The sequence below is a fragment of the Acinonyx jubatus genome, chromosome A1 (assembly GCF_027475565.1).
Source record: "Acinonyx jubatus isolate Ajub_Pintada_27869175 chromosome A1, VMU_Ajub_asm_v1.0, whole genome shotgun sequence".
Classification (NCBI taxonomy): domain Eukaryota; kingdom Metazoa; phylum Chordata; class Mammalia; order Carnivora; family Felidae; genus Acinonyx; species Acinonyx jubatus.
Window position 1 is genome coordinate 183,848,191 of NC_069380.1, and position 25,781 is coordinate 183,873,971.

General features: G+C 35.4%; 1 protein-coding gene across 3 annotated transcripts in view; it reads right to left on the reverse strand.

Moving 5' to 3' along the window:
- GABRA1 (gamma-aminobutyric acid type A receptor subunit alpha1) overlaps nucleotides 1-25,504 on the reverse strand; it is a 61,163-nt gene extending 35,659 nt beyond the window's left edge. The window contains exons 1-5 of one of the 3 annotated variants that reach the window (XM_053226751.1): nucleotides 25,346-25,504; nucleotides 24,796-25,022; nucleotides 22,381-22,469; nucleotides 18,864-18,976; nucleotides 4,383-4,450 (exon numbers count right to left, since the gene is read on the reverse strand). In XM_053226751.1, the coding sequence (XP_053082726.1) occupies nucleotides 4,383-4,450; nucleotides 18,864-18,976; nucleotides 22,381-22,454 (255 nt within the window). In that variant the 5' untranslated portion in view covers nucleotides 22,455-22,469; nucleotides 24,796-25,022; nucleotides 25,346-25,504. Of the gene's footprint in view, nucleotides 1-4,382; nucleotides 4,451-18,863; nucleotides 18,977-22,380; nucleotides 22,470-24,669; nucleotides 25,231-25,345 lie in introns of those variants that run through there. The other 2 variants (XM_015067003.3, XM_015067005.3) reach the window with 2 other exon arrangements.
- Between the last annotated feature and the right edge of the window lie 277 nt (nucleotides 25,505-25,781).

Genomic DNA, 25,781 nt, shown 5'->3' on the forward strand with positions numbered 1-25,781 from the left:
GAATGTCTGAAACATAGGAAGTTCTCAGTAAACATTAGAAGTTATTTGTCTCCCAATTTTTTTTTTTGTTTGTTTCTAATCAACACAGATTTAGACTAGAGTTCAATGTCACTGGGAATGAAAAAGTGCTATTTGTTTGGACAGGTAGCAGGATAGGAAACCTGAGAAAAGTGAGGTGGTCATAACTAAGCAAAGAAAAATCAGAAGGCACAAGAAAAGACTCTAGAGAAGACCGTCTGAACAAAGAGGAAGCTCTGGTGAAGAACCTGTTCAAGGTCCGGTGTTCCAGCCCCCACCATCCAAGTGAAGTCTCTCCAAGTGACCCTGTTCAATACAGTGGTCCCTGTAGAATTTGAGTCTTATTCTGAAGACTGGGATAAAACATCCGATATGTTTCTAAATAAATATTGTGTGGAAGTGTTCCCACTCGCACCAGCTATTACCATCTGTGTGTGCTCTGACTTCGTACATTTTAAGCACCATGGAAAACAGGGCTCTGTGATTGTGCTGCCTAGATATTTCTGTCAGAACCTAGTGCCCTGGGAATGTGCTGTTTGATTGCCAATTAATGGTTTTTAAAATAAAGCTAAGGAGTTGTCCTAATTTTGTTTTCTATTCCAGATGAAGTCAGATGCCTTGGGAGCGGCAGAGTCTCTAGGGACACAGAGCCTGAGTTCAAGTTGCTACCTAGATAGGTCACTTTCCTCCTCTGGAAAATGTGGATAATAATAATAATAATAATACGTAGGTAAAATACACAGTATGAGTTACTAGATGAAATATGATCTATAAAACTGTTAGCATGGTGCCTCACATATTATAAACATTCAATAGTGTTTATTATTAATTACACATTTTAGTAATTCTTATTTTAAAAACTATGAAGTTTTTCTGGTCTTGAAAAATAGCTTTTTCATTTGGCCTTCTAACTTTAATAGCCTCTAAATCATACTTTACTGCTCTTTATGCATAATTCTCCCATAATGTGGTTTAAAGTTTTGTTTGTTTGTTTGTTTGTTTACTTATTTTGAAAGAGAGAGAGAGAGAGAGCAAAAGGGGCAGAGAGAGAAGAGAGAGAGAGAGTCCCAAGTAGGCTCAGCACTATCAGTGCAGAGCCCAGTTCAGGGCTCGATCCCACGAACCGAACCGTGTTATCATGACCTGAGCCAGAGTCAAGAGTCACGCTTAACTGACTGAGCCACCAAGGCGCCCCTCCCATAATGTGGTTTAAATAAGTAATCTTCCCAAATGAATTGGCCAGGTATAATTTCCACTAGCCACTTAGCATATCAGTTGTAGACCTGACTAATTTGGTCCTTTGACAGAACAATTCAAACATCGTCTGGTTCTGGAATTTTAGGCAATAAGAAGTATAACTGGCTTAGACACTCTGTTCCTTCTTCCTATCTGATATATGACAAAGGCCATGTATGAAAAGTAACTCATGATAATCATAGGGTTAATGCATGCACCTTTAGTCCAAGACAAAAACAGACAAACAAACAAACAAACAAACAAACCACTGTGGTTCCTTAAATCACAATCTAAACTGATGACTCAAAAGTATATCAAATATTTTCAAGAGAAGTTTTTGATTGCATATACCTTTACTTGAACACTGTCCCTTAACAACTCCTATTGGGCATCTACTCTATGTGAGGCATTATGAAAGATGCCAGTGATAGAGAATATTCATTTTTCATTATGATGATGATAATGATAATAATGAGGAGGAGGAGGAATAATATCATTATTAGTGTGTGATGTTTGTAATGCTTCATCCCCTCTCAATGTTTCCACTGATGAGAAGAGAGCTTCAGCAGTGCAAAATCTTCTGAATGCTCCCCATTCCCTCATACCCTTCTACTTAGGGAGGGGAAGAGGAAGAATAATTTAATTTGATGGGTAAATTTGGAAGGAGAAATCAATCTTGTCTATCTCAGCCTCTTCCTGCTCTGCGCTGTCCATAAGACTCATAAATTCGGCTGTTTCTCTATGCTAGAAGTTTTACATAGACAGTCTATGCCTTAACAGAGGGAGGCCAAAGTGTTGCCTGTTAACTAGGTGGTAATCTAGCTGATTCTGATGTTTACTCTCTGCAAACCTACTTTTCTGCGGTTATAAGCCACTCCTGCAGTACCACCATCATTAGTAATAAAGATGATATTCTCATTTTCCAAACCCCTTACTCTATTACCTTATTTCTAAAAAGGCTCAGAACTCACATAGGAAAGAGGGCATTATTTATTGAGTCCCATAAGACTGTATTTTTTTAAAGACAATATAGACTCCTAAACCTATCACTAAATAAGTAGTACGTCAACACATACTGCAGCCCAGCGATGCACTGATACTGTGAGGGATATGAAACAAATGTGTCTTTATATTTCTTGGCATCACTTGAAGAAAATAAGACATTTATATAAGAAAAATAACTTTACAAAGTATTGTTATAAATGAGACCAAGAGCTAAGTTGTTATTTTACCATCAGTAAATGTGACTAGAATGCAGAAAGGGAAACTTAATCCATTATTGGATTGGTAAAAAAAAGTTTTCATTAATCTTTTAGGTTTTGATTTGGGCCTTTATAGAAACATAGGATTTAGATGGGTACAAAATAGAGGGAATTTCCATGAAGGGTACATGGCATGATAAGGAGTTCAGAGGCAAAAATAGTAACTATTATTTATTGAGCACTGTCTATGAACACTTTATATAGGTCATTTAAAATTCCTAACTATCTTATAAGGATGGGCAATTACAATAGTATACCCATTTTAGTACTTTGAGGCTTACTCACTTACCAAGGTTATATTGGTAGTGGTAAGATTTGAATTCAGCCAGCCTGGATCCTAGGCAAGTTCACTCACCCCCCAGTGGTGTTGCCTCACAGAAAGTAGTATGTAAGCAAATAACTAAAATAGTCAACATTAGGAACAAGAGAGGATGAGTAGTGGCATCATCTATGGACTGTATGAAATACAGGCAGAGAAGTTTAAATCTGACCTTAAATCTGACTGGGATCTTTTAAATGTTCTTAATTAGAGTAGTAGCATAAGAGAATAGTGTTGTAAGACAGAATTCCAACATGGGAGAATCACAAGACGTTCTCACAGAGTGATCAGTTTAGCAAAAACTGTGTAGAATGCAACATTTCAATAAAGTAGTCTACAAACCAACCACTGTAATAAGTTGCCAAAGGAATAAATCCACAATTATGGATACTTTTATATCTCTATTTCTTGCATAGTAATAATGGCTGACATTTGTTGAGTGCTTCCTATAGGCAAGATTTTTTTAAGTGCTTGTCATGTATGAATTCATTTAATATTTGTGATAACCCCATGAGGTATTATCATTACTCCCATCTTACATGTAAAGAAACTGAGGCAAAGAGATATTAAGGAACTTCCAAGAATACAACAATATAAAATATAAGTGCAGAAGCTGGAATTATAAACCCAGGCAGCGTTCTGGTTCAGAAATCTGTATTCTTATCTACTACTCTGCTGTCTCTCTTATGTTCTGCTGACTCTAATTGCCATAGTTGGTACATTTCTTAACCTGTGTTAAGATCTAACATATGTAATTATCCTGAGCCAGCACTCCCCAGTGTTTGACTCACAGAGTACTAGGTCCACAGAATGTCAACAGGTATCATATAAAAGGTTTTAGGCAAATATGATTGGAAAAACACTAGCTTAAATGTAGTTAAACAGGTTTCCTTACCTCGGGATTTATCAGAGCTTTTACCCTGCCAAACTGTGAGCTTCCACACTTTGGGAAATGCTGGTCTAAATTGATACTTTCTGTAATTTTTATTCTGAATCATCTGAACTACTCTGAAATGAGAGGACTTTTATGTAAAGATGGTGTCAACAAAAAGGCATTTCAAAAATGATATTCAACAAATAGATCTTTGAAAAATTCATAATAATATGTCTTCATGACTTCTTTATGATTTTTTTGGCTTCTATAGTTCACAAATATTACATAACATCCTGAGAGCTCTACTGATTTACCAATTCCCATCAGACAGAAGAGATATCCATGTTAATTTATTGGGTTGGGAAAAGAAAGAACAGGTATGTATTAGTTTTATTTTCCTTCTTGGTAATAATTTAATGAATGTCTTTTGCAGTGAAGCTAAACATTTCCATCCAGTGTGTTTTATTTTAACTATTTCTCTGTCTAATATATTCCTATTATGCTAATATTATACATTATATGTAAGTATATATTACATATTACACTTTTGGAAAGACACAAAGATACAGCCAAGCTATTTGAAGTTATTTTCGACATACTTGGTCTGTACTTTTCTTTCCAAAGTTAAATTTAGAAAATATACCAAGAAAACCAAAAATGTAGTGTCACTTACCATATCATGGTCTGAAACAGGGCCGAAACTGGTGACGAAGATATCAGTCTTCACTTCAGTTACACGCTCTGATGAAGCAGGAAATTAGGACAGTGAATGTCCATCAATAGTCCTTATTAGATCTCACCACCACATACTCACACCCAAATGGGAAATTTATTGGCTTTGATTAGCTATTTCTAAAATTGGTCCACTGTGTAGTCCTGATAATTTGCTGCTTACACATGAAATTTCACAGTTAATATTTTTTCAATGGAGAATGCAGCCCAAATATGCCACTTTGGGAAGCAGACTCCATGGAGGAGCCAGCGGCTGCTTAATGAATTCTTCAATAATGGACACACTTTCCTAAATGATACCAAGCCATTTCACATTGTCCTAACAACATTAGCATATGGGTATGATTTCAGCTTAGACTTTCTTACAGAGCTCACCAGATCCTCCAGGTATTTAGGATACTCTTGGGAAGTATATAGTATACTGCAGCAAGCTTTATTAACTCTTTAAGGACTCAAGGGTATGTTTTACAAATGACTGCTTGCTGGCACTAAATCATAACTGAAATATCCAAATTACTCCCTGGGAAAAATCTGACAACCTATACAAATATTTTCAATTTTGAGGATAAGAAGGACATATATTGGCACAGAAAAAGTTCCTTTAATAGATTCCATTTCAAGTTCAATGTGGTTTTATTTTATTAATCTCTGAGGCATATATATCAACCAACAAAACATATTTATTGTAGTTAGGTGACAACTCAACACAGACATTTTGAAGGAAATAGTACCCCCTCCCCCCAAAAATTGAAAAATCTTGCTTTCATATAAGGACACAATTTGTTTGAGGTCAGAATGAAAAAGGTGGCTTTGTCATTTTCAACTGTAGCTCTGACAACTAATGGCCCAGTATCTTAAGCTACTCATTTTATTTATCAGGACATTTGTATCTCAAAGGTAGGACATTAAGAAGGTGATCTGATATATGCAATAATGAATTCTTTTGAAAATCAAGAATTTTATCTTTGAGCAAGTCACTTGCAAACAGTAAATACTTTCAGTATAAATTTCTCTCAAGAAGGTCTTATTATATACTACACATAATGTGTACCACAAATTATAATCTAAGTTGGAGGTACAGATAATCCCTTCAACAACCAATCCAATATTTCTTTTTTTTTCCTTTCTATGCTTTTTTTTTTTTTTTTTTTGGCTAACAATTTCATTGGCTCCAAAATGCTTAAATGAACCCCTTGATGTAAGAATTATCTGGGATTTACCCTTTAAAAGCTTCAAAATGGAGGACATAGTTTGAGACAAAGAAAATAGAGCTATGTATTTAAAACTTATTTCCAACATCAGTGTTAACATTCTACAGCAAGTGTCTCACTTGTCCTTCACTGTTCCTTCACAGCCATCAGCAATGTCTAAGCTGCAATAATCACTTGCCTCTTCTACCTGCCCCCATCCTCTCCCCTTCTGCAGTTATTTTCCCAGTGCACACATCTCTTTCTTTTTATTGCACTCTCTTTCCATAAGTATTTTTTTCTTAATTTTTTTAAAGGTTTATTTATTTTGAGACAATGCGAGAGACAGACTGCAAGCAGTGGAGGGGCAGACAGAAGGAGACACAGAATCTGAAGCGGGTTCCAGGCTCTGAGCTGTCAGCCCAGAGCCCCACACAGGGCTTGGACTCGCGAACCATGAGATGATGACCTGGAGCCGAAGTCGGAAGCTTAACCGACTGAGCCACTCAGGCGCCCCTCCAAAAGTATTTTTTACTAGACTAATTCTTTTCCTTAGCCTAAACATCTGCTATTTCTTAAGACTCCATCTAGAGCTCATACTTTATTAGAATGTCATGGCCTGACCTCGAATTAAAACAATAATAAAAAGAAAAATGTATGCTATCTATTCACAAAAACTAGAATTTATTTTATTAATTGAGCTCATTTTTGGCCTTTCTCTTTCAGCATTTTCCTTTCTAGTTCAAGCAAAGGAACCATCACTTGGACTTTCTTTGATACGACAAAATATGCACTTACTGTCATGAAAACAATACAAAAAGAAAGACAACAGATAACATAGAATTGGGCATATTTGCATCCTAATTCTTTGAATACCAGGTATGCTCCTTATAGGAAATAATTTTCTTTATTATTTACAGATTAATTTCTTGCAATTAAAAGCACTCCAAATTGTGTGATAAGAGAAAAATTAATGTCTGTATTTTCTTTCTACATAAGTCTTGAAATAGTTGGATCATCCTGTTATTTTATTTATTTTTCTAACTGTATGGCTCAACCGAATTTTGTTTCTAAGGCTGAGTTTTGATTCTCTGCAGATTATAAACTGTAAGACTTACAGTGAATACCTTATAGATCTGAGAGACATCTGCAGAATTAAAATGATACCCATTCTTTCATTTTTATTTTTGTGGCAGGGATCCACTATTAAATGCATGTTCATTTAGGAAATATATATGAATCCCTGTCTGCACACTTGCAACTGCTTGGCAGTGTGGGGTAGTTTTTTGAACTCCTTTATCACCATTATCTATTTCTTGGGTGCAGGCAGGGCATAATTTCTGCACTTCAAGGTAACTCCCCAAGGTAGCTAGTAGCTTTACAAAAATTGACTTAGCAGATGTTTTAGGAGCAACCAATCTGTTTAATCTAGCATGATAAAGCACTGCAAAGAAGTGAGATACCCACTTTCTAAATATATGGGCCATTTCCCCTTGCAGTTTTAGATTGTTAGTAAATGACGATGCTATATAACTAACAAATTATAAAGACCAAACAGCCTATTTATAAAGATTACTGTAACAATAAAATAGAATGTAAAACATGGTTAAGTTTACATACATTTATTGCCACACATAATTGTTAGTGTGCCATATAGAGGTTAGGCATAAATGCAAAGCAGTTCACACAAATGGCTATAATCACACTTTGAAAGTATATTTCTTTAATCTTTTATCTATCCCTACCCCTAAGTATACTTACCATACCAGTTCATCATCTTCAAGTGCTTCATCTTATTTTCCACTAGCTACCTCCCTCTGATATTTCCCAAAAGTCACCACTGTAATATTCGCAGGTATGTACCCTGACCAAGAGCCCTTACCTCATGCATCCTTCAAATGACCTCACCCTGCACTCTAACCATACAGATATCTTTAAAGAGTTTCTGATTTTTGCTGTCTGTTTATCCTGTTTCTCCTCCAAACATAATCACAAACCCTAAGGTTAAGGTAGCAAAATTTCCAAGTCCCCAAACTGAAGTTGCCTGGGGGTGGGGGAGGGGCCTGTAGGGACCACTCAACTACTGAATGGAAGAGGTGGGTGATGGCACCAAGCACAATGCAGTGAAATCCAGGAAAACATTTGGACCTTGGGATAAGATTAACTAGAGAAAGGAAACAACACCTTCTGTATTTTCCCCTCTAAAATATTTTCCTTACCGCATACCCAAACAGTTTTCTTTGATTTCTCATTGGCTGTTTGTGATTGTCCAGTTTCCACTGTTTATTATGCATGCCTCTGGAAGATTCATCATGAATATTAGCGTGCCAATGTCTCTAAGATGTCATGTTTTAAATAAATGCGATCAACCTTGTTTAGCCCCGTATTTCCCAAACTTATCTAGGAATGCTGCTGTAAAATGTTACAAAAGCTTTTGGATAAACATGAAGCCAACAGAATGCATCATGTTGTTTATTTAATTTTTTAAATCTTCATAGTATGTTTGGAAATTTCAAAAAAAAACATAAAAAAAATTAAACTCCCTAGAATACTACCATTCACATAAATCCACTGCTAACATCTTATGTATTCCTTTCCTTCGTTTTTCCTTTTCAAATACATACCTAATGATTACCCTCAAACCACATTCTCGTTCAGTTGAGTACAATTTCAGTGACAAGAAATAGGTTCCTTTGACCAAAAGTATGTCTTTCACTCCAGCTCACCAGCAATTTCCTTAGTGATAAGTGAAGTCATTGTTCTTTAAGACAGAAGATTTATAATTCAGAGTGCAAGGGTTCAAGATAGAGGACTGTTATGAATGTACTTTAGCCAAACTGTAAAAAGTGACATGGTTAACTTGCCTGTTTTATATATATATATATATATATATATATATATATATATATATATATATATATTTTATAGATAGATAGATAGATAGATAGACATTGCACTGGACTCTTAAAGTATTATTAGAAACATCTAGAAAATACTCAAGGCCTTTCTATGGATCTCATGAGGAAAAGTGAAGATATTTTTATGTTTCCAATATTCTACTTAAGAGCACACAACATGAGTCAGGAACTTCTAATAAAGTTCAACTGGAATGATTTTACAGCTAGCCAAAGTTAAACATGAATGGACCCCTTATGTAACTAGGAAATTGTCTGAAAATGGAAATCAATTAAAATAACTCAGCTGGAGGAAACGTTCAAAGAGCAGATTAATTAGCAAATAAATTTTTTAAAGTATATTTTTCACAATAAACTATCTCTGTCCACTGTAAAAAAAAAAGATCAACAGTCTTTAAAATTTGTGTAAATTTATATGTATGTTCAAGTGTCAAAGGGATAAATGTGGAATCATGTAAAATGAGATGATGATGATGATGATGATGATGATGACGAATACAGTGGTTGGGGATACCTTTTTTTAAATGTTTATTTATTTATTTTGAAAGATAAAGAGGGAACATGTGCTTGTGAGCAGGAGAGGGGCAGAGAGAGGGGGAGAGAGAGAATCCCAAGCAGGCTCAGCCCTGTCAGTGCAGAGCCTGACACGGGGCTCGATCTCATGAATGAGAAATCATGACACGGGGCTCGATACCATGAATGTGAAATCATGAAATCAAGAGCTGAAATCAAGAGTCAGGTGTTGAGGCACCAGGGTGGCTTAATCGGTTAAGTGTCCAACTTTGGCTCAGGTCATGATCTTACAGTTCCTGAGATCAAGCCCCGCGTTGCGCTCTGTGCTGACAGCATGGAGCCTAGAGCCCACTTCAAGTTCTGTGTCTCCCATTTCTTTACCCCTCCCCCCAACCCCTGCTCACATTCTGTCTCTCTCTCTCAAAAATAAATAAACATTAAAAAAAAAGTAAAAATAAAAAAAAAGAGTCAGATGCTTCATCAACTGAGCCACCCAGGTGCCCTGGGGATATCTTAAAATAGTATATCAATATAAATAAAATTTATAATGATAAGTAAACCAATCAAAATCAGTCTTTAAAGAAGCATAACCTTCAAAGATACACTTATATACATATATATATTTTATGTGCTTTATATATATGATTTATATACATTTATATGCTTTATATATATATATATACACACACAGAAATATATATATACATACACATACACACACACACACACACACTATATTATATACTCTATAGCTGCTAGACAGCAGTAAATTTGTTTTTACCAGGGATTTCTTACAATGTTGATATCCTGCTGATAAGTATTGAAATAACAGATGTTTTTAATTGATAATTCAAAAAGATGATTAGTGCTTGAGGCAGAAATGAGAAAAGCAGTGTGGTATAGTAAGAAGTAAGCACATTGGATTAAAAGTCAAAACAGTCAGATTTTTACTCTGATTCTCCTGGAAAACAAGCTGTGTGATTGCAGGTACAATACTTTAATCTCTCTGAGCCTGTTTTCTTGCCTTTTCAGTGAAGAAATAATACCTGTGCAGTTGACTACATCACACTGGAGTAAGGGTGGAATAATATTTGATGCCAAAAACACTTTGAGATGCGTTTGTTGAGTACATTAATTTAACCAGCAAATGTTTATTGAGCATTTTCTAAATGTCAGGCAGGCACTGTTCCAAGTTATAGTAATATTATGAAAAAAAAGTGTAAGTGTTCCTATTCTGTAGTTTATCTTTTAGTCTTGGGGAAAACATTTTAGATAGATTAGAAACATAGATGGGATAAATAGATGATAGATTAGAAATGTAGATTGGTAGATCGTAGTTATATACAAACACATACACAAATTATACTAATTAATTTCAGATCATTATACATGCTCTGAAAGAATGACTTTTGAAGAGATAACTTTGAACTGAGACCTCAATAATGAGAAATATTCAAGGATGAGCAGAAAGGGAAAGACAATTAAAGGAGGAGATTTCAGAAAGAACAAGATTTAAGGTAAGAATAAATGTGTGATGTTTAAGAAACAGAAAATCCAATAATATATCTGGAGTCTGGTGATGCTGATGGTCATGGTAAAAGATGACACTCAGGATGCAAGTGGGGCCACACCTAAAGAGATTTGTGCATTTTACCAAGCAGTTGACCTTTATTCTAATGCAATAAGAAGCCTTTGGGTAATGAGGTGAAATGATGTTACTTGCAGTTTAAGAAGAAAGCTGATGCTGTGTGAATAATGCATTATAAGAGTGTAATAAAGAAAATGGAAGAGGGAATCAACAGTGAAGAATTACAGGTGGTGGTTTATTAGGAATGCCTATCCCAATAATTTATTTAATATGGTACTGGCCATATTTTTCCTGGAAATGCTGTCTGCTGAAGAACTCAGAGTAATATTCACTAGGCCCTGTTCTGTGGACTTATAACTTATGAGGGAGGTTTATTGCCTCCTTTAAGTTACTTTTTGTCCATTAATTCAGAGAGGCAGTCACTATATGGAGACTAAATGGACTAACATTAGTCATCATAATAAAGTATATCTTAAAACCCCACTTGGAAATAGTCCTGTTTGGAAATTGAAAATATCCTGGGCTCTCTACATAACCATCAGTGTGTACTCTTGGAATGGACAATGTTTCAGCTCCTTGCCAATATGCCTGGGGCAACATTTTTGTTCCCTATCCTTCATTTTCATTCCCTAAATTCTTTAGAATAGTTGGCAACTTTCCCTAGCTGATATGTAGAGCTACATATATAGCCTACAGCCTGATATAGCCTACAGCCACTATATCTGGATATGGGGTAGGAACTCACATTTCAAGATATCTAATCAATCCCTAATTCTTTCGTGCTTTCAGATTCAAAGTACTCAAATGATACAGGCATCTTCCAGGACAAAAATAAATAAATAAATAAATTTTATTGTGGCAGGGATTAATCTCATTTCCATTGAGAATTTCCCTCCTTTCTTCCTTATATTATAGGCAGTTTTTACTGGGAGAGGGTAACCTTTAGAGAAGAATATGATGGTTGTGCTGGAGAAATGGGTTTCTTTTGGTCTATATTAAGTCTTGAACAAGACTGTATAACCTGTAATAGCTTTGAGGCATCATACTTCCTGTTCGCATGATAGTATTTTAGTTACATGAGACTAAACTATAGCACTCTTGGAGGAATATGACATCCATTTAGGATTTTGTTTTCTCTTAAATTTTCCAAAATGGCAGAGTTTCTCATCTCAGAAACACTACAACATTATTTTTCAAAGAACGAGTTCAGATTCTACCTGAAGAAAAGCACAATCATCTACAGAAAACATTTTTTAAAATATTCTACATTGGTTGTAGAATCAAGATGAGAAATAAAAACTATAAAAATTTCAAAAGTAACTGCACAAAAAATAAACTGCAGCTGTTCACTAATAACTTGATCTTTATAACTTGAGCATAATCTCGGTAGCTACATTTTATCTCAGGAACTTCTTGGCACTGATCAGAAGATGATTTATATACAACAGGAAAAGATGAGAGTAGAAAGTTTCTAAACATGCTACAACATTCCTTTGGGTATGTAGGTTGGATTCATTAGACAAGCTGGCTTCAGGAACTGACTGGAGATCTCAGCCAGGAAAGGTTAAAAGGTGTTCTCTGTTCATTTTAACAATTCCTCTTGGGTTTTTGGTAACTGCTTTTTCTCAAAAATTCAACTGAACTATGGAATGTGTGGATACAGTATTTCTGGGGAAATGGATTACATTATGCCAAAGTCTGAGCAATGGTTTCATACCTCACATTAAAAGCACCCAATAAAACTACAGCAAATTCAGAGAGAAGGATCCCAGAGTCCAATTTCAAAAGGCAATACTAAACACCATTATCTGGCAACATAAATATAACACCACTACCACCAACAAAAAGTACTGGATGAATCTAACCTTTTAAATTGTTTTGGATATTGTCAGTAACTTAGAATCTTTCTATTCTGTCAAAAGCCACCGCATTGTCCTCTTAATATCTCAGCCTCTTAATTTTTGCAATTCTGGCTGTTTAATATAAATATAAAATGTATGTGTTAGCTTCTGTTGAACATGAATAAAATGGTTGCTTCTGATATCATCATCACACAGGATACAAATAATAATACAAATAATACAAAGTTGAATTTTGACAAAGAGGTAAACCATACTGCTTTCTCTACCCCCTAATCACCTAAACTTTACAAAGTTATACAAAATTTCACAAAAGTCGATTTGCTTTTTTTCCGGAGCACTTAGTTTTCCACCTTTACTTATTTTGATGTAGAAGGAACCGTAACCAAAGAACCTAAACTAATTCTCCAAGGAGTTAACACCATTTTGCCAGCTGTGCACATATCCAAGCCAGTCACCTTCCTTAGTCGGAGACGTTTGCATCTTAAAGCTGAGATCTCTTGCAATAATTGGGCTAAAAGAAGTCTAAAAGGTCTTATATAGCATAACAAATCCAAAATTGGGAAAATTAGGAAGTTAAGGAGAAAGTTTGCTTTGAAGCATAAGATTGTTTGTTAAATATTATGTTAGTGCTTTTAAAAAATATTACCTTGAGAGAAAAACCCCAATTATATTCCAGTTCCAAATATTCATCTAAATGACATATTCAAGTAAAATATGAGAGAAGTAAATAAATAAAAACCCCAAATCTATAAGACTTACGGAAAAAGGAGAAAATCTTAACTAAATATCCCTTAAGGGTGTAGAAGGGATAAGTAAAGTACATTATCTACTCATCTAGCTATCTACTTCTCCCATCCACCTAGGTTTGTCACATGATGAGTATGCATTCACTCTCTCTCCTTTACCATCTTCATCTTTTTGGCTTAATGATGAAGTCTTTGAGAGGCATCCATCACCCTAGATGTTATTCACTGAGGTTAAACCTAAGGCAAAATTAAGAAATTATATTATTTCTAGAAACTACTGTTACAGGGAGGGAGAGTCAAAAGTGTTCTGTAATCCTTTCAAAATGTGCTTCAACCAAGAAAGATATCATTCCTTTGGCACTATCCTTTTTGAGTTCCATTAAAAATGGTTTTACCCTGGGGCACCTGGGTGGCTCAGTCGGTTGAGCAGTTGAGCAGGCCTGCTCTGGAGTTTATTTAGTTCAGGTCATGATCTCACGGTTCTGGGATGGAGCCTCGAGCTTTGGCTCTGCACTGACCGCACAGAGCATGCTTAAGATTCTCTCTCTCCCCCTCTCACTCTGACCTTCCTCTGCTTGTGCTCATGCTTTCTTTCTCTCAAAATAAATAAATAAACTTTAAGAAATGGTTTTACCTTAATCAGTTTTCCAAGGATGAAATAAAATTGTTTATAGAAGAAAAGGTCTTTTGTAAGCAAGATGCTTAAGAAGCCTGTGAACAGGAAGAAGGGCAGCCCCTCAGCCTGGTGTTATGTTCCAGACAATAAACTGCAAACATCAGCCCTGTTCACCCTGGGATTTTGTCCTATTATTGATAAAATGTAGCCTATATAGAAGGCTGCACAAAAGGAAAGGATGTCACTGGAAGGGCATTACCTATCCTTAAACACTGAAACCTCCCTTCAGAATTGAGTTTGGGATCTATGTTTATGGGTTGTTTTTGTCCCCCACCAAGAGTGCAGGGGGAACCAATGTGATAGAGTGGCCAAATTTTAACTCAGACGGTTGCAATTCAGGGGCTGCATCATTTAACGCTTTAGGAAGCTGGAGAAAATTCAGGTTTCATTAATATAATCATAGTCAATAAGGAGAAACCTTCAGAAGGTGAACTCAGAATGTGTTTGGTTTGGTCCTGATTTAAAGAGAGAAGAGGAATCTTGATTAATCAAGGAACATGTGAGCCTACCAATCTTCATAACACAGATTCCTCTCTTTTACCATCTTCTCTGTGTTCTTCTCCTTTACCTTCTCTATCCCTCTCACTTCCCTCTTCTTATTTTCATTTTATTTACTTATTTACTTATTTACTTATTTATTTATGAGAGGCAGGGAGGAGCAGAGGAGAGAGAGAGAAAGAAAGAAAATCTTAAGTAGGCTCCATGCTCAGCTCCTATGTGGGGCTCCATCCCACAACCATGAGATCATGACCTGAGCTGAAGCCAAGGGTGGGATGCTTAACTGACTGAGCCACCCAGGCTCCCCTCCTCTCCTTATTTTCAATGCCCAATTTGCTCACCTTTCTTATCTAACTTTTTGTTTCTCATCTTGCCATTCTTTCTGGCTTTTACCTTCTCCCCTCCCCCAATGATTATATTCTGTAATGACCAGGCTTTGGGCAAGAGCCTTTCCAAAACATGCTTTAGTCCCTAGTTCAAAGAAGAAACAGCCCTCTATACCTTGCCCTCAAAAAAAGAGATTTTTAAGTAAGAATGAATCCCACAATTTCTGACAGTTTTGTTTTGTATTTTCTGGCTACTGATTATTTCAAATTGACTCTATTTAAAGGTTTCTTCATTAACTTTGTATTTAAAATATGAACATGGCCAAGGGTGCCTGGGTGGCTCAGTAGGATGAGCATCAGACTTATGGCTAAGGTCATGATCTCACAGTTCCTAGGTTGGAGCTCCATGTCGGGCTGTGTGCTGACAACTCGAAGCCTGGAGCCTGCTTCAGATTCTGTGTCTCCCTCTGTCTCTGCCCCTCCCTTGCTCATGCTGTGTCTCTCTCTGTCTCTCAAAAAATAAATAAACGTTAAAAATTTGTTTAAAAAATAAAATATAAACATGGCCAACTTATTGTTCTCTTTTGTTCCTGACTAAAGTACATCCTATCATTAGAATTCCACACATTGTATCATTGTATTCCTTTTTATTTCTTCTATTACAGAAAGAAAGAAAGAAAGAAAGAAAGAAAGAAAGAAAGAAAGAAAGAGTAAGAAAGAATGAATATCCCTTCCAGGGTATATTTCTTTATGTGATCCTATCATTTTCCCAGGATTGCTCTCTGGGCTCTGAAAAGGTAGACTTTTTAAATAGTGTAACAATATCTGCAAACTGGTTTCTATCATCTAGATGAACCAAGCTACATATTTTGTTGCTTAGTTATTAGATCCACTGTGTGTGTCTCCAAAGAGTATTGCTATACCTTCGGATGGCAGTGTGTTTTTCTGAAAAACAGGTCATGATGAATTTGCACATACAAGAGTTTCTTACGTTTGTCTCGAGTCTCAGTTTATTACATTTCTATACCTTTGGAAGATACTCAGAATAAAATATCCCTGCCTTCTGCATATGTTACTCTTCTTGTAAAACCAGAATTTTGTCCTAATAGAGAAGAGAGTGGGCCCATTTCTCTTGCTAGAGATTATCTCAATTGTGATCACAAAGCTATTAAGAGGAAACTTTTACTCTCTTAAAAGCTAATGATAATCTTTCAAGTATTTCGTCTACATGGACTTTTCATCAGTGAAAATGGGTAGATAAAGGAGCAAATGGATCATGTGACAATAACAACAACAAAAGTACACTTTTGCAATGGAGATCTACTGGAATTTATGTCATACTTAGCACAAATCTATGGTAAAGAAATGAAATTAAAATAACTACAGAGAAAATGCATTCAATAATTTCAGCTTATAGCATCCAGAAATCATGGGGGTAATGTTTTTCTAATTCTGTAGCTGACTGTGTATTCGAAAATATCTAAAAACTATGTTTAATATTTTAAGGTGTAGTTTTCTAAAGACAGAGAGACATTTTCAAATGTACTTAAAATATTGATGACTCAGGAGATACATGTAATAAACACATACCAGTATATCCCTTATGGCTAAAAACTGCACTCCAAGAAAATTAACAAAAATTAAGTGAGTCAGTATTAAAGTTTCCTCATAACTCTCAAGTTTATCAGATTTAATTACAGTACATTCCAGGATACATAAAATAGAAACAGAAGCAAAAATTTGAGCTACTTTTCAAATTGTTTGGTCTATCATATCCTTAAAATCACTGTTTCCAGGAATCATAAATATCAGAAAAGTCATCTTTAGTAAATATTAAAGCACATCCATTCTTTTAAATTTTCTTGAGTCCTTGAATTCTCTATTATCATAGCACATTTTATCAATTTCAATTAAAAAGAATATACCTCGACTACATTTGGCTAACTACTATTTCTGTTCTTTAAATACATGTCTATTTTTGTTATTAGGAGGCATTAAATCAGTATTAAAAGTAAATTCTAACAAAGTAGTAATGTTGCAGTGTGAATGAATGTAGTTGTTTCTGTTAACAAATCTACCATTATCTCAGTTCTTGAAAATTAGCTTTTCAACTTATTCTTAGTCTACCTTATATGTCTTCAAGTTCTGTGTCTCTCCAAGACCCAGGTGTGCACATAAGAAGTAGATAAATGCTTCCTGCTTACACTATATTTGATTAAAGAGTTAACATAAATATGTCTATAATAGTTAAGATATATAATTAAATGTCAATGAGCAGTCAGGGTCTATTACTTACACTCCAAACAACAATACAACCACACAGCTGATCATTAAAGGTGTGTGTGTGTGTGTGTGTGTGTGTGTGTATTATACAACCACACAGCTGATCATTAAAGGTGTGTGTGTATATATTTAAAAATCCTTTCACAAACTGAAAATTATGCACACCAAGCTGACAGAGGATACTCATATTCATATGTTGAAGTATTACATGGGATTTCCTAAGCCAGAATGAAAACAACGTTTTCTAGATGCATTATAAAATTCTGCTGATTTAGTAAGGACTGGTGTCATGGAGCAGGAAGTAAACGAATCAGATGCATGCCCATTAGTACTTTAGAAAGTCTTTCTTTCTAAAAGTTATATCACTTTCCTGTTTTTCTTTTTGTACATTCATCCCCTACCTGCAGTCTTTGTAATTTATTTCAAATTTTATGATTTAAGGACAATTTTCCTGAAGCCAATTGAGATGTTTAGATATACACAAACATTACTGCAATACATCACATACACGATTATGCACTCCATTTTCTTAACAATACATTTGTTCCTTAAGATTTTTTTTCTAAGAATGTAGAAAAGGAAAACTAGGTGGAATTCACACCTGAAGGAATTTGTACAGCATGTGCAAGAATGAACGTTTGAAATTGACAAGAAAAAACACCTGGTAAGACCTCTGAGATATATTTGAGTTGTGTCTTTGACACAGCAGTTCCTCTTAAACCTCTGAGACACTAAGGGCATTTGGCAGCCTCAAAACAGACCCATGATCCCCATCTATGTGATTACACTATTCAAAATGTTAAAAAAAAAATAGACTCTAAGTGCAGTCTACCATTCAGTTTTAAAATCAAAATTTGGATTCTTAAGCTTATTATTTGTATATGTTTGCTATCTAAGTAAAGAAGAGCTGACTTTCTTAATATTGCCACTTAATTGTAATTTAAATATTCCTGTTAAATAGTTGCTAGCAAATGCTTCAGAGAAAGTGTAGCATTAGCTATAGCTGGAAATCATAGATCCTCACCTTCGTTTCCTATGTGACTTTAAACAATAATTTATTTCCTTGCTTCCCTTGTTTTACTCTTAGATCAATATTTTGTTTTGTTTCATTAGTCTTTGTTTAAATAAGATTGGTTAATTATCTTATTCAAAGGTTATTCAAATAAGTGTGTAATAGCTAGCACTATTTACTCTTATTTTTATAAATATTGTATTATTAAGTGCTATTTTCTTCCTAAGTAGAAACTCATTAGTGTAACCAATTAATTGGTAAAGAAAGAAAAATATATTTTTACTACAGAAAATTGAGATTTAAGTTCAAATGCATGGTTAAAAAAATACCATCTATCACATTCACCTTTTATCCTAGATTTGGTGCTAATCTAATGCAAAATAGTGGATCAATATGTAATATTCCAAAATAAATGTTTAGAGCATTAGGCTCAGAGATAATCGACTTGAATTCAATGCAAACATAGCAATGCCAAATGAAGTAGATGTAGCCTTTGGGCTGGAAGGGAGAAAATTATCTTCATGTTTCCCCTGGATAATCAAGTCATTGCACAGAAAACATTATGAATGACAAGCAAATGTAACATTTTTAATGTAATTATGAGAAGTTTGTATCTGCCTTTTACTACATATAGGTATGTGCACAGAACTACCTTAGTAAATTGAGTTAACACTGAGCCATCTATTAAAAATAGGATTAGTCCATTAAACTACATACTGCCATTCTTATTACTCTATCATTTAGAAGGAAAGCAAGGCTTCATTAGTAAATATTTAATAGTGTTCTCTAAAATAAAAACACAATAATGTGACCCACCTCCCAATCCTGGTCGCAGACGATTGTCATAACCATCGAGGAGTCGGTCCAAAATCCTGGTGAAGACTGTAGTATTGTCTTTAAGTTCATCTTGTAATGAGGGTTGTCCATAGCTGAAAAAAAAGCATAAATGCAGGTATTAATCTAAATTATACATTTCTATTAAAACCTTTTTCCGAATAAACCCTTCCCTGGATATTTCTACCTTCTTTTCTATTGAATCTTAATTTGAAAATTCCTTTTGGTAAAGTAAAAAAAAAAAAAAAAAGTAAGATTTTAATTTTTACCATTTTCTCATATTTGTTCTTACAGATGGTAAGTTCTTTATTCTATTATTTCTTCTATGTAAGCAAAATAACAGTAAATGTGTTTTGTCTCTTTACATGTATAAATTTCAGCACATATACAATGCTATAATGCATGTTTTCTCTGGGCAAGCAAGAATGTTAATGCATGCTAGGGAGAGAAAAAAAATCTGGCAAACCTCTTCCAAAATTAAAAAAAAATGTATTTATGAGCTATCAAATTAATAGTTTTGTTTTCATTTAATTAACATGCAGCATTAGTCTAAGATTTCACCTACCAACATAACCTTCCTTCAATCCACTTTATATATATATATATATATATATATATATATATATATATATATATATTTGTCCTTCTGATGTTCTCTCAGGGTATTTAGATGAGACAAATAGTTAAAACTTGTTTCTTAGGATAATTATAGTTTCAAGTCAGTGTGTAATTTCCATTCCCCTAAGGTTTATGAACCAATTTTTGTGACGTGTCTATTTAAAACTCTAATTGAATTTGTATCATTTCTGTCTTAAAAGTAAAAGATACCTTGAAAAAGATATGTTCCAATATTCTTAATTTATGGTTTAGTAAACTGTAGTGTGGGATTAGATTTTGTTTAAGAAAACACAGCTATTTGTGAGCAGAGCTTAAACTCGAACTCAGTTTTCTTCAACTTTTAGTCTAAAACTTTAATTCTATTCTTCTATCCTGAAGTAATTGTTTCTATTTAAATCTTGTCATTTGCAAGTATAGTTCCTACCCCTTACCATTAATCTTTGAGTTTCAACCACATAGTGACCACAGTTCAAATATTGTGTATTTCTTATATTAATCACATTATCATTTTTGCTCATTGAATCATATTCTATGTAATGATTAGGATGACACCTCCAAAAGCCTTTGAGAGAAGAGTTTTCTATCTTAGGGTGGATCACACTCACTGATATATTTCAATAATAGCTCTGACCTTGAATACAAGAAAAACGAGTTCAGAATGTAAACTAAGAAACACCACAAAAATATCACTTTCATGCTTTCAACTTCATATGCTTTCGGCTTCACTCTTGTGTGTTTATATTACTGCTCAATGTAAAAAATTAGTAATTGAAACCAGGATACACTTATTTGACCAGAACAAGAAATATAATCAAAGTAACATTTCAAAAACAAAGACTATTTTTTAAAAGGTAATTAATTTTATATTGCCAAAATTCAATGGACATTTTTCTGATAAAATTTGAATTTAATAAAGCTATTAAAACTAAAAGCTCTTCATGATATTAAATGTATGAAATGTACCTCTATGAAACAATTTTTCATTCTCCTAAATTCAACATTATACCATATAGATTGAGAGTTTACCCTCCTTTGGCAAAATTAAACATCTTACTAGTTTTTTAAATCAAATTTTTACTGAGCTCTGTGTCTTCCAGGGTGTCTCATTAGTAGATAACACCAATAAAGCAAAAATAGTTGTCTGAATGCAATTATTTATAAAAACTCGTCACAAAACGAACTGCCATGTATGCATCTTTCAAGGATATTGGAAGGTCATCTTGATAAAGGTGGAAAAGAAATGCTAGTACACTTTAAGTTGTGAGGAAGGCCTGATCAAGGGGTCTAAGGAAGAAAGCATGAAATAAGAAGGGGGAAAGATGAGATGGGGTGACGTGACAGAGCACAATTACATTGTTGATAGGATTCCTAGAATATGCGGTTGTCTATTACCTTTTCCTGCATTTTCTTTGTGTTTAAGCTTATATCAGATTCAGGAAATGTTTTTATTTCTGGTTTTATCTTACAAATGCCATTTCCAGCAATTGTATTCATTGTCATACAAAAGCCAAAAGAGACTTTCCTTCCCTCCCAGAAAACTAGTTCTGCTATCCCAACTGGAATAGTAATCTTTATTTCATGGGATTTTTCTAATCAGGTTATTCTTTTATCTCTACTTCTAATTTACCATGTCCAGTTGTAATTGTCAGAAAATAACCCCAGGATAAAGAACAAGATTATGTATTGCTCTTAAACACTTATGCCAATGTAAGGTTTCCTAAACTGAACATATAATTCAAAAAGAAATGTCAGTTACAGTACCTGATTTTGATTCCATATGAACCACTTTATAATAAAACGCTGTGCACTAACTCCATCTACAGGTCATTACAATAGTAACACTTCTTATAATTTTTCAAAAGCAATGAATAACATTTAACTCCTCAGATTAAGAGTATCTGGTTATAGTGAATCTCCTCATTATCTGGTAAGTCATTATTTACCATACACAATAGCAGAAAATAAAAACAGACAACTTCCCAACTCAAAAAATCCTCCTAAATTCATATCTTTCCAGCTAGTGCTTCTCTCCACCTTAATTCATGAGAGTTCACTTTCCATTACATTTTGAAGAACCTTAGGTGTTTATAATACGTCTAAAACGTTCTTATGGGCCATAGGAGTAGACTATGCAAGAAATATAAAAGCAGATAAAGAAAAATCTTTAGTTCTTCTTGGTTCTTTGGTCATTTATATCATTGCTTCTATAATGTGTTTATATGCTTGATTTGATCACTAGTAAATATTTTGAATATGGTTAAGCACATTATTAAATTTTTATCATAACTCGTCTCCATAGCAGTTACGCTTAAATGGGAAAGTTCAATTTTACTTAATGTTCTCAAATAGTTGTTTGGCATATTCTACCTCAATCGATTACACAAATAATGGTTTCAAAACAATATGCACATGCATTTATAGAGATGTATGACTTTCAAATTACAAATATTATTTTAAACTTCCCACTTTCATATAGTCACAAGTTACTCTATGATCTTTACAACTGGCTAGAAATTTTCTTGTTGGAAAATCAACTCACATAGTACACAGACATTAATTGGAGTAACTTTTTCTATGAATTAGGAAACAACTTATTTTGTTCAGTTACAACTGAACAGTAAAAAGTTCAATTTAAGATTTAAATGTTGAATGAATACATTCCTTTAACAAAAGCGTGTTAAGTGTATTCTAACTATCACGCAAATAAGATGATTATTTTTTCATACTGCTCTTCTTTATTCTTAGTTGGAATTTTATTGCAGTTAAGTTTTTTTGGATTCCCTTAGTCATGAATTCATCCAAGGACAATTTTCTTCCCCCTGAAAGAATAAACAAAAAGTTACAGAAATTCTCATGCAGATTTAAAATAAAGTGCCCCCACCTTCTTCCAGTCAATGTGCTCAGAAGGAGGGTCCAGGCCCAAAGATAGTCAGAGAGACCCGGACTTTTCTTCATCGCGGGCTTGTGCAGCTGAAAAGTAGAACAAGTAGAGATCAATGTCTCTTGCAAGAAACATCAGGTTATAACCACTAGGGCTGACTGAGGCAGTTCAGATGAATGCTTTGAAGTCAGGAAATGACCTCACTGGGATATGACACCTCATTGGAAGCAATGGAAACCTGGACCATCCATTCTCCACTTTCCCTTCCATCTCTCCATTCAGAAATATATCAGTGCCTTAATTTCTCCTGTAAAAGAATACAAGTTGAAATCCTTTCAGGTGACAATACTGCTCAACATGAAAACTGTGAGTTTTTTTTTCCTCCAGGTTTTATATTTCTAATATAGTTTGAATTACTCTCTTCTTGTTGTTTATCATTTGAGAATATTGACCTTTCTGATTTGAGTTTCCACGCCTGAACTGTGCATTGAAATTTGTAAGCTGGTGTCTATAATGGGGAGAACATGCTTAGGAGCTGAAATGGGGTTGGTTAATATGCTTCAATGACTGACTTCATCTTTGAATTCTGGATTTACCTTGGTTTCAGAAGCAACTGTATTTATCTTAAAAAAAAACAACAACAACATAAGAAACACACTGTTGAATGCTGAAGTCGTGCTTATATTCTCTGCCTATGATTGCCTTGTTAAATACGCTCACTAATGCTTCTGTGAGGCTAAAGGACACACTTTACAGTCAAGCCATGTGCTAATCTCTCTCATACACACAAACCACACTCACATAAATGCATACAAACATGCCCACACATATCTTTTAAGCCCTCTTGAATTCTGCCAGGTTGCTGCTAGAAAATGTTTCATCTCAGACAGATGGGAGCTAGAGTGCTTTGCTTTGCATGAATAAGGGAATCTTTTTTTCCCTCTTAGGTAAAGTGCAATCAATCACCATCTGATTGTCGAATTTTAGACTTGATAGTGGGATGCTGGAAGAAAGGAGGAGTATGGAAAGCTTAGAGAATTTTGAAAAACTAGGACCTATTTGTAGAGACGATTTTTAAAAATCAGTGCACTACCTGGGTAAGAGCAGATGTGGCAACACTTTATTTAATTTGCTACAATTAATGGCAGCTATAACATGAGAAATGTTAGAAGTATTTATTAGCCCTTCCCTGAATCTATACTCCTCAGTACAGTGAGTGATTAATGGATTGCATGTCTTTTAAAGCATGTTTTTTATTAAGCACTGTATAGTTTAATGTGGTATGCCTTTAAGTCCATCTACACAAATGCTTTCCACACTCTTGGGGATCATTTATATCAGTAAAAACCATTACAAACAGGCATGTAAGCAATGAAACATAATTAATGTGTTTAGAGTGAAATGGTCTAGATCTAGAGATAAGAGCTGTGAGCTTCATAGTTTCTATTTAATTTAGTCACTGATTTTGGCACAGATGACAAGAATTATTGGATAAATATCATTATGTTAAAATATTGCATCTAAATTGCACAGTTATAATTCATTCTTGCACTAATCTTCAACATTTGTTATGAAGGAAAAACAATTTCTCTTATCCATTAATAATTGTTGGCCTTTGTAAAATTAAAAAAAAAAAAAAGGTGATTCCTGAAGGGGTAAATGAAACAAAACAAATCCCAAGGCATGGTACCATAGCTTTTTGTCCTCCTCTGGCATTTTAAAGAGAAAAACAAACCTATCATGGCACTTGAGTTGTTGAGTAAGAAAGTTTCTTGCAAATACAAACATAATAGTTTAAAAGAAATGCTAAGCTGCCTCCTTACCCTTTTCCACCTTCAACCTCCCCCCTGCCAAACACACACCCTCCAAACACCTATATCCCGCACCACCCATATCAAATGATAAGTTGAGTTTTTTATGTTCAGAACCAGAGAGACCCCTACACCAGAGGGCATTTTAGCAGCGTCCACTGGAAAGGAGAAAAGAGGCATTTTCGCAGCCAGAATGAGAAAGTGCCTTCCCAAGGATGGAACATTAACACAGGTTTTCTGTCCCAGCATCTTAACTTTAAACGATGCCCCCCAAAGCCCCTCCCCACCTCATCCCAGCTCCCTCTTGAAAAAAAAAAAAAATCAAAACAACATGTCACCACTCACCCCGCGGAATAAATTCATATCTGCCTAAGAAAAGAAGGAAAGACAAGAAGAGGTACCGGGGTGGGGGGGGGGGGATAATGCTTCTATATCGCTGCGGTTTTCACCCTGAAAGAAAAACATTCGTTGTTTCTACCTGCTATGGGATCAGGCTCTTGTCCTGTTCCCTGTTTCTCTTTTTTTTTCTCTAGCATTCCCGTCTCTCCAGCTAGGAAAAGCCACGTTCAAGGCTGTGCGTGTAGCGGTCCGAAGCCGCACTTACCTCGGGCCCCCTCTGGGCACAGGATCGCTCAAGACCCGGGAAAAGTGTGCGAGAGAAAATCGCGGAGAACCTGGAGCCAGCGCGAGTCCGCGAGTCCCGGCGCGCCGGGAGCGGAGGGGCGTCCTCGCTCTGCCTCTCACTCACTCGGTCTGAGCCATCATGGACTCTGCGTGCTCCTTTGCTGAAGATTTCACACCCAAATTTGCTTCCCAGTATCCGATCTGCAGCTATACAACAAAAGATTTCTCTTTACCAAGACAGTAGTAATACGTCCCAGGGCAAACCGGATGTGAAATAGGCGGTGACTTCATGCCAGAGAGATTTTATTTTAGAAAGGAAGGTGGTACCAGCCTCTGGATCTGGAGACCAATCCGCCCATTTTTTATATGCAGCACAATTTAACTTGCATCGCTCTGGCCCTAATCCCCTTCTCTCTGGCTGCAGACTCAAATCCTTCCACAATCTGCTGCAAGCTTTCCCTTTTTTTGTGGGGAGTGATGAGGGAGGAAAGGGTAGCAAGGGTGAGAGGCGTAGGGACTCCACTCAGTACCTTTTCACACTTCCAATTCATGAACACTGTTTTAAGGTGTGCCCATCAAAAAAAAAAAAAAAAAAAAAAGACAACTGACAAGTATAACTAGTCCAGCTTTGATCAAAGATTCAACCACTGCATGCACATGAATGAGTGCAGGGAGCTAGCTGCAGGGTTGCACATGTGGAGAGCCGCTGTCCTCTCGCCTGCCTCCCTCGCACGCACTCCCACACACATGTCTGAGTCCCTGTGTCTTGCAGAGTCACGAATGATGAGGGATGGCGGGGAAGAGTTCTGGCCAGTAGGGAATTGGCCACCGGGCTTCTCGAGGCTTTCGCACTTTCACAGGTTGTGAGCGCTGTCCACCCCACCTTCGTCTGTAGCTTAGAAGACAGCAAGAAACGCGCTCCGAACCGGGTTTTCAACCTCTGGAGGCAACTGTTTGCCTGTTTAC